The following is a 12,583-nucleotide window of genomic DNA, read 5'->3' as shown; positions in this document are numbered from 1 at the left end:
TCCTACTTAGAAACATTACACTCACCAAGGGAGTATTGGAAATTTCAAGAAAAATAGGACCCTTGGACCTTGATGGATATGTCAAAGTCAATTTTTTTAGAAAATTAGTTCAAAATTATTAATTTTGAGCTAATTAAAAATGGGTTAAATGAGAAATTCGAAAATTCCTCAAAAATAAATCTTTTCAATGGTGGAGGTTAAGAGATGATCAAATATTTTTCGACGGTCGAGATTATTTTGACAAGGATCAAGCCAACTACCCGTTATTTTTCCACTTGGAGCATTTATCTATAAATTGAGAGTCATTTGTGTCTCGAACCATCTAGTTTTTGGCTTATGTAACTCTGTAAAGCTAATGTAAATTATTGTCCCGCTGGGAACGTTGGAATAATCATAATAAAGACTTTGGTGTGTAGTTCATGGTGTCTCTTATTTGATGATTTGTGGTACGTGTTGGGTACGAGCATTCCTATATTGTGCTTTATAAGTATTTTGATTGTTATTTCATTGTAGGTGATAGGAACATTCTATTGGTAAGTTGTGGCCTTATCCTAGGTGATCCGATTCACTATGTGTTCTAACGATTTATTTTTCAAAAATATATAGTGTTTGCAGGTTCCGCAACCCTTGGACTCCAACTTCACGATATTTGGATAGAAGCTGACTATGTTTGGACTCTAATTATTTTTATGGTGTTCTAACTTCGCTAAGGCTGTGATTTATTATTTATCTTTCGAAATACATTTAGCCACTACTAAAGATTTATAAAATTCCAAAAAAAATTCAAGCATTTTACATGTATATTTTGTAAATATAATTTGTATAATACACTGGTAAATTATTTTATTTTTCTAATCTTGGTTTGCGGCTGAGGTTTTTGGGGTTTGAATTAATTTTGAATTTTTGTATATATTGGGGTTTTGGGTATTTTTTATTTCATTTGTTCAGGTGAGATCAGGTGGAAAGAGTAGGTTTGGAGCTAGATCTAGGCCCTTGAGGGTAAGATATAGCCTCTACAATTTTTTGCAAGGCCAGCCATTTAAGAATTTTCACTTGCAGTAAATTGCAGAACTAAAGAAAATATTTTTTTCCTGGCAAGGGTTTTGGCATTTTTAGGCCTCCTAGGCCTAGCGTGGCCCCTTCTAACCTTATCATCAACCCTTAGGGCCCTCTCAAGGCTAGTCATAGCTCCCTCAAGGGTTGCAGCCTCCTCTAAGGCAATCGTCTAGCCCTTAGAGGGCCTCGATATGCCTCCTTGCCCTCGCTCTTGGGCTTTTAGTCCCTCCTTTCCCTCTCAGCTGCTTTTTCTTACTCTCAACCCTCCTTCTCCTCTCCGTCCATGCCTCCGTCTCCCTCTTTCTTCCTTTGTTATGCCTTTCTTCCTCCTCCTCGACCCCTCTCTGCCCTTGGTGCCTTCTTCTCCCAAGGCCGCAACCTCCCTTGAGTCCTCCCCTAGGGTGCCATAGGCCTTAGGGCCTCAAAACCCTAGGTCGCAACCTTTTTATGTTTTTCAAGAGGCCTATTAGGCCTCTTGACCATAGTCACAAGCCTATTTAGGCCTCTTCCCTTTCTTTTTGGCCTCTTCCTAGCCCTAATTTCCCCTCTTTTCCATCTATGTGGATAAGTTTGATTTTGGGACTGAATACTTGGTGTGTTTTGCATAGAAATTGGCTCAAAAGTTGGTGTTTTCAAGTGCCAAGTGCTTTGAAGAAATTTTTGGCAACTTGGGCAAGTGTGTTTCAAGGCCTTGGGCCTAGGGTTTGCTCTCTAAACCCTTACTTTGTCACTATTTTGTTACATCTCTCTTAATCATTCATAACAGTGATAAAATTCATGATTAAATGCACTAAAAATCATTTCTAAATAGTCTAGACTCTAAAGACACTAATAATTTCATGGTAAAAATTTACTAGTGTTTTGGCTACTTGGGCGTTAAATTTTGAACTTAGATCTACTTGTTATCTTGCTGATATCTCCGCATAAAATGTATGATCAGATCTGATATTTTCTGAATAATTCACCATAAGTGGGTTAGTTAGCTTGTGCTCTCAATTGGAAAGTCATCTAAAGTTTTCACAAGTCATAATTGGTTTTATATGCTTGATAATTTCTTGGATCTAGAGTGATTTGTTTACTGCTGTCCTAAAGATAAATAAGTGCTATTGAAATCATTGGTTATTTGGAATCTAACATTTGCTTGTCTTGTGATTAGCTATAAGAATTATTAAAATTTGCACTAAAACCGCTCACACATCATAGCTCTAATCTGATTGAATTTTTTAAGTTACTTTGAGCATTGAGGTTTCATTAATCTAGTTGGCTTAAGCATCTAATTGAACAATGCTAAAGAATCATTGATAATTGCTAAACACATTGTGTTGTCTATCGTAAGCAATTGGCATCTTAAGTTTTATTATTGATCACCTTTTAATATTGGCATTGTCTAAAGAGCATAATCTTGGCACTATTGTGGCATAAGATTGTTGATAATCATCATTAGAATATCTTGAGTAATTGGCATCTTGTGGATTTGACATTGGCACTAAACAAATTGGCAATTTCTTGGTTATAAGATTGTTGCATAATTTACCGTTAAGTACTCTTGTCATTGAAGGCTAATCATAGCTTTGAGTACTTAAACATTAAGTCAATCTTAAACCAAGAATTTACTCATAATTTTTGCATAAGCAACTAAGGACTAGTTGCATTAATAATTTACCTCCAAGCATAAGCTTGGTTGATAGACGTCTACGACCACCCTTTCTCACTTAGCTTGAGGGACTCAGCACCCTTCTAGTGGTTAACATAGTGACCTTGCAGTCGTCAGAGCCACAGTCTCTGCAGCGTCGGAGGCACTAGGTGGTTGGAACACAGGGGGAGGTATCGTTAATCAAGCCTCTACTTGCTTCCCGTTGGCTTCCATCCCACAACCTACTCTAAAGACTGGTCTCAAAACAGTTAAGAGGAATGTTCCATTTAGACTAGGCATATAACTTAAAATTAACCAAGATCCTTGCATTACACTTATATCTTAGGGCTTGCATCTCATATAAATTAGTGAAGCATTTAAGAAGCAGTTGTCCATCTAGTTACTTGGTCTTAATTTAATAATAAGCAAGAGTTTTGACTCCATAAGGCACTGGTCTCATATTTAAATCTAATCTAATCCTTAAGATCTTGCTAATTTTAACCAAGTAGCTAGGCCACTCAACTATGTCTCCCGGACTTATTGGTTAACAACTTGTCTCTCACCTTCACATCTCCATAGGGACTACCCTCCATAGCCTGTTGTTGGGAGACAGCTAGAACAGAGTGGGCGGGGATCAGAGTCACAGCCACCGCCCTGAGCCGTTGTCGCAATGCCTGTACAATCTGAGCGATAACAAAGCCATCACAATAGGTGGGAGTCGTGGACCTCTGCCTCCTCCTCTGGCCATAGGTGGACCATCATCTCCAACTTCTACCTCCTTCTCCACATCATCCTCTAGCTCGCTGTCAAAAATACCTCCGTGAAGTGGGCCTTGCCCTTGGTACACCGATGTCCCAGTGCCCATGGTTCCTGGCAAGTGAAGCACAACTTCCTCCATCAGATGTCTCTCCTAGCCTCATCATCCAACCGCCCACGCCCCTGAATGTCTCGCTGTGGTGGGGGCCTGTTGTCTCTTCCCCTTTGCTAGAATACAGGCCTAGTGGGCATCTGCGCGTTGGCCTTAGGCAGAGCATCCTGCAAGTCCCAGGCTCTAGCGACTGCATCCTACAAAGTGATGGGTTGGTTGGACTTCACCAAGCCCCTCAATGGTTTTGCTAGCCCCTCCAAAAACATGAAGACCCTCCTGGCCTCCGATAAATCTGGTACCATCACTGACAATCTCAGAAACTCCGAGATATAGGCCTCAACACTCCCAATCTGCTTGAGTTGTGTCATCTCTCCAAAATGCTCCTCCGGATCTCTCCTCTCAAAACCCTCCAGTACCCTCCGAGTGAAATCCTCATATGCCGTAACACCCGCATGTCCCATCATGGTCAACCCACGGAACCACCAATCATGGGCTTCCCCCTTTAAGTGCAGTGTGGCAATTTTGATTGCCTCCCCCTCTGTCATCTAGTAGATTTGGAAATAGACATCCAGCTTCTCAACCCATGCCCTCGCTGAGCTCTTAGGCGATCTATCAAAGGTTGGAGGAATAACCTCCCCATCATGCGCTTTAAATCAGCTCCATGTGTGTAGCCTCCTCCACTCTGTCCCCTGCTCCTATTGTTGCCCTTAAGCTGACAGAAGTCCCTGAAGGTGATGGCCTCTTTGAAATCAGGCCCATAGGACTGATACTCCACAAAATAGTCCCCCATGGGCATCTCCTCCTGCCCCTGCGGCCCTCTAGCACCTGATGCTAGAAATGTGGGGATGGTTGACCTGGGTGGTGTGCTAGAAACAAGAGGTACGTTGGGTGGATTTGCTGCATGGTGGTGCGAAGTACCTGAGCCTTCACCCAGATGAATTTCTCCCTGAATCCCCTTGCCCTTGTTGTTGTTGCAGTTTTGTTGCCTCAGTTCATCAATGCCCCTAGACAAATCGTTGATGGCCTTCAAAAGATGTTGAGCAAACTCCTCTTCTTTACTCATCTTATCTCCCTCATTATCCCCCATATCTGGTCTCTCAACCTCCGGCTCAACGGTTACTAGATCAGGAGTAATTTGTAGTTGTCTTTCTCTGCTTCTATACCTTTGCCTCTTGTAAGTGACGTTTTGCTTATCCTCTGGTGTCATAGACTAATAGTTTCTCCCACAAGCTGAGCCAAGACTATGAGCTCTCATACCACTGTAATATCCCTAAGGAAAATTAACAGCAATAAACAAAGCATGCATTGCAAAAACACACATAAATTTACACAAAAATTAAAACATTAAACACCCAGAAAAACTCCAAAATCTGCGCAGAACTGATCCATTTTATTATGATAAACAAGGGGTACAATATGAGATCGGAATGTATGCACCTAGGCTTGCCCAAGGCAAGCTAACAAGACCCAGGTGATGAAATCAACTTCTCAACCACTAGGAACTGTCCCCCACAAAATCTCAGTGTTGAACCCAGAAAACTGCACTGTTGGCTGCAAGAAATGGCTGCTAGGTCCTCCTCTGGTGCTCAGAAAATTCCGGGAAATTAACCCCGGTCTCTCCACCAATAACCCACCAAAACCCAGAAAGGGTTTGGCCAAATGTTGACCTTCGAAATTCGGCCCAATTTCCACTCACTCCTCCAGCTGCTGGGTATATCAACCCACCTAAAAATATCACTGTTGATGGTCCCCAAAATGGCTGCAATACTTAGCAAATTCCCTCCCGGAATTACCCCACAAGCCTCAACCCTCAATTCCTCCTTCTCCCAAGCACCCACATGTGGTACGAAGGTACCACTATGCAGGCCCACGCAGTCCCTGGTGATGGTTGTTTGGCACAGCAGACTCACACCAAAATGAGACCCGAAGACACTCCAAATCTTCAACAAATGATGGCCCTAAGCTGTCCCTGAAATCCCAAAAAATCCCCGGCTCCACAATCAGCTCCTCCAAAGGCTGCGTATTCCCCTTCCAACGTCCCACTTGTTGTACCAGTTCCACGAATACACTTAGCAAGCTCCCAAATCGAATCAAGTGTGATGTAGGTCACCTCCTTGGGTTGGCACTCAAAGTCCACCGAAGGTAGGGTGAGATTCTTGAGAAAATTTCAAAACCGGAATCCCTACTGCAATAACTAATGATATTTCTCCTATTTGTTAGATTCCTTTAAATAAATTACTTGCAATTTCTACAGAAAATATCGAAATACATACACTGCAACCTTCACTTAATTAAATATAATGCGAAAACAAGAAACTGAGCAAGAAAGGAAATACAACACAATAACACCGTTATTTTTGGACAAATGTCCCCGGAAAACCTAATGCGGGAAACCCGGTGTAGCAGATCTAAGGGTTTTCTTATTATGCAGTAGTAATTCTGAGTACAATTCCTTGGATGCTCAACTAGCAATCCAATACAGAGAGAAACTGAACAAAACAAATAGTGAGATGCTCTCACCCTGTCACTGGAAGAATCTGAGTCTAATCACGCTGAACTGGAGCCTCTGCGTCCTCTCTGCATGGCCTCTGCGTAGAATTGTGTAAGCCTCATGCAGTCTCTGCATCACCCCTGCTACGAATCACGTTGCTCCTCCTTTGGACCCTCTACTGGCTAGAAATTCTGAATTTCTGCCCCCTGGTCTCACACCCCGGCTCCCGGCTTCTGAAACTCGATTTCCTCAACAGGAATTCGATCTCCCTGTAAGGCCCGCACTGCCACTATGTCAGCTCTGCGTGGGCCAGTGTCTGCCTCTCTTTGGACGTCGTTCTGCCCTCTCTGCTTTGTACTCTCTGGCCCAGAAAAACTTCCCTCTTCCGGATACTATCTCTACCCCTCACTGCAAAAGATCACTTCGATCACTCCTCTAGCAACTGCTACGCTACCCTCTCTGAGAAATTCGATCTTTTTGATCTTTCTTGGTGTATTTTCCAAATGACCCTCAAGCCTCCTTAAATAATATTCTCATTGACATTCAACGACCCAGATTAGAAGCTAATCAATGGCTAAGATCATTTTTGCTTGATCCTCGTCTTCTTCTAGAAGTTACGCCAACAGTTAGATTAATACCCATTAATTATTTTAATTTCCTAAGTTTAGACTTAGGGACCCATTAAAAATAATTAATTATTTTAATAAAACTGTCTCCGGGAGGAATTTCCCAAAACTCTTTCTAGGTTCTTTGGAATACATGTGCCCAAGCCTTCCTGCAAAATTTTAGACTTAGAGCACATCCGATGCCAGAAATCAACACTCCCTCTTAGCGAGGAATGTGCTCTAGCAATGTTTCCCACTGAAGCATCACCCTAACTTCATAACATTGTCCTCTACGCTGTTGATGTCTGACATGTTGTCCACCAACTACTGTGTTGCTGCTACAACTGTACTGCTACTGACACTGCCACTGTCAACACTGCATCCATACTACATCTCCCTCTCAAGTGCTACATCTGTGCCACTGCTAACACTTCATCTGCACTACAACTGAAAAACATCCCAAAATATGAACAAGTGTTCAGCATAGATGCATCTTGACACTGAAGATCTGACTGTTGCTAGTCCCACACTATCCCTCTAAAGCCATTGCGTTGCTGCTACTACTGCATTGTGCCTCCCTGCACTGCTACAATTCTGCACTACGATGCTCAGACTTGGCGTTCTATCCACTGCATCTGTCGCTCCAACACTCCTCTGCACCAAATGACACTGGTCCATCATGCTACTTCTGATCTGGGCTCCTGTAGCAAGGAATTGATCCGAGAGATGGGCTCCTCAAGGATCCTTCCCATTTGTAGCTCTTTCGAACTACAGCTCTAAATCATCCCACCTCCCTCCTGGAGGTATCTCGGCTATCATGGCAAACTCCTCCTCCTCAATCTTCGCGGGTGCAGCCTTCGGATCGTGCTTCTCATCTTTGTCCTTCTTCCTAAGAGGACACTATGTTGCGTAGTGACCCATTTCACCACACCTGAAGCATTTGATCTTTGAGACATCCTTCTTCCACCTCCGTTGCTCCTACTGCCCCTTAGATGCCAGGGTTGCATTCTCTTCCTCCTCCTTAGGCTTCGACCCATTGTTGTTGCTTCCGTCAAGCCTACACTTGACTAGATCTCTCCTCAACTCTTCATGCTTGAGAGCTGCCCACATACTATGCTAGTCTAGCAAAGTTGCCTTGCCCAGGATGCTCTAGACAAAGACTTGCCACGCTTTTAAGACTGAGTTTAGGGCCAGTCTCACCATCTCGGAACCTTGAGGTGTTGACCCCACAACTGCTAGCTCATTCCGGGTCTCCTGAAGCTTCGTGAGGAACGGATCTATGGGCTCCCCCTTCTGCATCTGTGCAGATCCCAGTTTCTACTCTAAGTACATCTTTCACTGCTCAGAAGATCCTTAATACAGCATTGCCAAGGCATCCCACATCTCCTTAGCAGTCCCTCTGCTAGCGATGTGACATACCACGTGATCCTTTACTCCATCAAGGATCATCCTCTTAGCCTTCGATATTTCTCCCTTGTACTTCTTCAGCTGACTTGGATCTATAGGCTCAGCCACCACGCCATCGACATAGACCTTGAGAAAATGCTCATCTAGAAGGCACAACATCCTTGCCTTCCAGATCACATAGTTGGATGCCCCATCCAACTTGTCCTAATCTCTCAGTCCACTGGCTACCATCTCTGCCACGAAAATGTCGAACTACTCCTCTCTGTTTCTTACTGTTGTTGCTTAGGCAATAAGAAAACGAACTTCTTGGCGAGAAGTCTACTGAGGAAAAATTCCCTCATTGTGCTTCTCCTCTCTCTTCTGACGATTTTCTGCCCAACAAACTGCCTGCAGAAAAACTGCATCCCACCAGCTCTTTCCTCACATTGAGGCTCTGCGTTGCTCCCTCTGGCACGGCAAAATTTCGATCTGGAAGCCCTTCCTCTCTATCAACTCATGCAGAGAGAGACTTTCCTCAAAATTCAGCCCTCCTAGCTTGGATTGTGCAATCCCTCTGTGGATTCAAACTGCTGCCTCCTACAGTTATTCAACCTTCTGCTCAGCGCTGGTTTCTCTGGCTCTGCTCTTCTTGTTTCACCTGCAGCTCTGATACCATGTGAAAATTCCTAAACCGGAATTCCTACTGCAATAACTAATGATAGTTCTCCTATTTGTTAAATTCCTTTAGACAGATTACTTGCAGTTTCCTACGGAAAATATCGAAATACATACACTGCAGCCTTCACTTAATTAAATATAATGCGGAAACAAGAAATTGAGCAAGAAAGAAAATACAACACAATAACACCGTTATTTTTGGACAAATGTCCTCGGAAAAACCCAATGCGGGAAAACCGGTGCAACATATCTAAGGGTTTTATTATTATGCAGTAGTAATTTTGAGCACTGTTGATAATATCGGCGATATTCGAAAATATCGCGATATTTTAAAAATATCGGCAAAATATCGCGATATTTTGAAAATATCGGAAAAATATCGGCTATGTTAAAAATTTTGAAAAAATTATTTTTTATGCTTGCCGATATTTTGCCGATATTTTCGCCGATAAGATATTTTCTGGACCCTCACCGATATTTTGCCGATACCGATATTTTCAACACTGATTCTGAGTACAATTCCTTGGATGCTCAACTAGCAATCCGATATAGAGAGAAACTAAACAAAACAAATAATAAGATGCTCTCACCCTGTCACTGGAAGAATCTACGTCTGATCACGCTAGACTGGAGCCTCTGCGTGGCCTCTGCACAGAACTTCATAAGCCTCACGCAGTCTCTACATCACCCCTGCAGGGAATCACGATGCTCCTCCTTTGGACCCTCTACTGGCTGGAAATTCCGAATTTCTGCCTCTCGGTCTCACACCCCAGGTCCCGGCTTCTGAAACTTGATTTCCTCAGCAGGAATTCAATCTCCCTCTAAGGCCTGCGCTACCACTGCGTGGGCCAGCGTCTACCTCTCTCTGGATGTCATTCTGCCCTATTTTCCTTGTACTCTCAAGTCTCCATCCCAGGAAAACTTCCCTCTTCCAGATACTATCTTTGCCCCTCATTGCAAAAGATCACTTCGATCAATCCTCTAGCAACTTCTGCGCTACCCTCTCTGAGAAATTCGATCTTCTTGATCTCTCTCAGTGTATTTTCCAAATGACCCTCAAGCCTCCTTATATAATCTTCTAGTTGACATTCAACGGCCCAAATTAGAAACTAATCAATGGCTAAGATCATTTCTACTTGATCCTCGTCTTCTTCTAGAACTTACACCCACAATTAGATTAATACCCATTAATTATTTTAATTTCCTAAGTTTAGACTTAGGGACCCATTAAAAATAACTAATTATTTTAATAAAACTGTCTCTGGGTGGAATTTCCCAAAACACTTTATGGGTTCTTTGGAATACATGTGCCTAAGCCTCCCTACAAAATTTGAGACTTAGAGCACATCCGATGCTACCAGAAATCAACAATTCTAGTTTGAAAATCTCGTGTGCTCAATAGCACATGCAAACTTGGCTCCCAGCTCAAGCGTGCTAGTCAAGTGTAAATGTCAAATGATCAAAGATGAGCAAATGATGAGTGTTCATCCTATTTTAGTTGTTGGGCCTCCAATTTCCCCATGTGGGTCCCATCCATCGATTTCCTTCTCTCTCTTCCCTCCATGAAAGCGTACTAGCCAAGGGGAGTGTATTCCTCTTTGGGGTGGCCCCCACCATCCACTATCAAATCGATGTTTTCCCTTCTTCCTATGTTGGAGCCTTCACTTCAAAATTGCAAGTGGGGCCCCTCAACCCACTCTGCCTAAGTTGCTATCCAAAAATTAACAAAATTGGTCAAAATTGATATTTCGCTTAGCAACCTTGCTTAGTGGGAATATCACATAAATAGAAAAGTTTCTTCTATGAAAACTAACCTTGCATTAAGCAGTAGCATCTTCAGTGCATGAGAAGATAAAACTATGAAGCGATTTGCAAGTGTACTTCTAGACATCTTTTACAAGTTTTTATAAACAGTGCTTTTACAGTTTCATATTCTAACTAAATGTGCAATTTGAAGAAACACATTTTTTATTGCAAATATTACACTTACATGGCTTGCAAGCATATAAAGAAGTAAGTTGAAAGCAGCGCCTGCCCATGCAGTTTCAATCAATAGACCAGTTGTTCCAATAACTTGTGCGCAAAGTGGGAATATGCGAAAGAATCTGGGCAAGTACTGAAACAAGACAATAAACCGCAAGGTATTTTTGATGTTCAATGCAGCTTTGCCTCCCATGTGTGGCATAATAATCCAAATAACCACCTGCAAAATGTAAATGATTCATCCCTATTAGATATATAGAACAACCTTAAAAGCACCAAGGCAGCCATTCACAACATTATTTTCCTTGTTTACAGGCATCAAAATATCACACTAAAATTTGCCGGAAAAAGATTAATAGTTCGACACACATAAATGGTAGAAATATTATTTTCTTCCCTTTCCTCTGCATGTCTAATTTCCCCAGACATCTAGCAAGAGAAGATGCATACGTTTTTTGTCTTGACCCTAAAAATAAGAATAAATTCAACTCTGTAGAAGATCAAGGAGGAAAAGCCAACACACAGAATAAGATGGCCTTTCAGAAACAAAGGTCTTGAAAACTACAGGGATAAAAATAGTTTAACAAATGCCAATTCACTGCTACTTGAGTCTCAAAAAATGCTACGAAGGTTGACATGCATAAACGTTCAAGTTCCACATTATGCTCAATTTCAAGCAACAAAGGGAGCAAAGTTTCTATGAAGGTTCTGGATACTCACAAGAATTATAACTTATTTATAGCAAACTCCGAGGCATGCCAGCTAAACAGAAATACAGAAAAATCCCAAGCTCCACATTTGATACAGAAGCACCAATAAGGACAACTGAAAATTAGCATGAAATGTAACATTAAAGCAAGGACGTAAAGCACCTCCACTCAACGTCCGTGTCTAAGCAATACAGATAAAGTAAAAATATCAATGATCTCAAAGCTGTACCATAGAATCACCACAAATGCAGAGGCAAATACTGATTTGTCATATCAAACAACTACATTCCAACTACAAGTCCCTGAATACCAATCACAGGGTCCTATAATCCATTGCCTCCCCCCATTATCCACATTGTACACAGGCCGCTAAGAAGACTTAAGTTAACACAACGTTAAAGACGACCCTCTATGGAGAGGGAAAAGCCCTTTTTCCTCAGATGGGATAATCCATGCTAGCAGCTCACTTTAAAACCTAAGCTGTAATGTCCTCTTCTAATTAAATTGCCCAAGGGAGGACAAAGTAGCCTATCTAACCCCATATGCTATAGTGATTTGTAAAGGGGGAAACCCATTATTTGATATTGTTGGAGTAACATTAAATAATTTGGGGTAAATGGAGGAAAACTTGTAATAGAAGTCAAATTTGGGGCAAATGGAGGGAAACTTGTGAGCCACTCAAAATTTAAATTAGGAGGGAAAAACCCCAAAGGAAATCTATAAAAAGGAGGGAGGAGATTCATTTTGATCATCATGGATTGTGGTTCTTTCTGATTTGTGAGTTGAGGCTCTTGAGGGTTTTAAAACCCCTTTTTCTCTGGTTGGTTTCAGTGGTGAAAGATTCCACCCTAGAAAATCCACCTTCCTCTTTACTCTGTTTAGCATAATTTCTAAGGTTCAGTGGCATTATCTAGCCAGCAAAGAGACTAATTCAGGATAGCATAGGTCTGTTACAAGACCTAATTCTGTGGCAGCGAGGTTCTATGGCACTATCTGGGTCAGCGAAGGGACTATACTGGGATAGTGTAGGTTTGTTACAAGCCCTTCTAGGACAGCAAGGGCTTGAAAGCAATCTGTTCGGTGGTAGCAAGGGTATTTGGAAACCCTACTGTGGCTGTGCATTACTCCTGAAGCATCCTTTATTGCAGCGGCTAACCTGCAAAGATCATATCT

At 42.1% G+C, this 12,583-nt stretch overlaps 1 protein-coding gene across 1 annotated transcript in view; it reads right to left on the bottom strand.

The window, feature by feature from the left end:
* LOC149158069 (cyclic nucleotide-gated ion channel 1-like) overlaps positions 1 to 12,583 on the bottom strand; it is a 418,588-nt gene that overhangs the window by 225,918 nt on the left and 180,087 nt on the right. The window contains exon 4 of the mRNA XM_089436102.1: positions 10,708 to 10,920. Coding sequence (XP_089292228.1) covers positions 10,708 to 10,920 — 213 coding nt within the window. The remainder of the gene's footprint in view (positions 1 to 10,707; positions 10,921 to 12,583) is intronic.

The sequence above is a fragment of the Pinus tabuliformis genome, chromosome 5_2, assembly GCF_031772625.1.
Source record: "Pinus tabuliformis cultivar Carrire ecotype Pingquan chromosome 5_2, CPIR1, whole genome shotgun sequence".
In the NCBI taxonomy this organism is placed as follows: domain Eukaryota; kingdom Viridiplantae; phylum Streptophyta; class Pinopsida; order Pinales; family Pinaceae; genus Pinus; species Pinus tabuliformis.
Note: the sequence above shows the minus strand (reverse complement) of the source record. Positions and strands in the feature narration are given on the sequence as shown.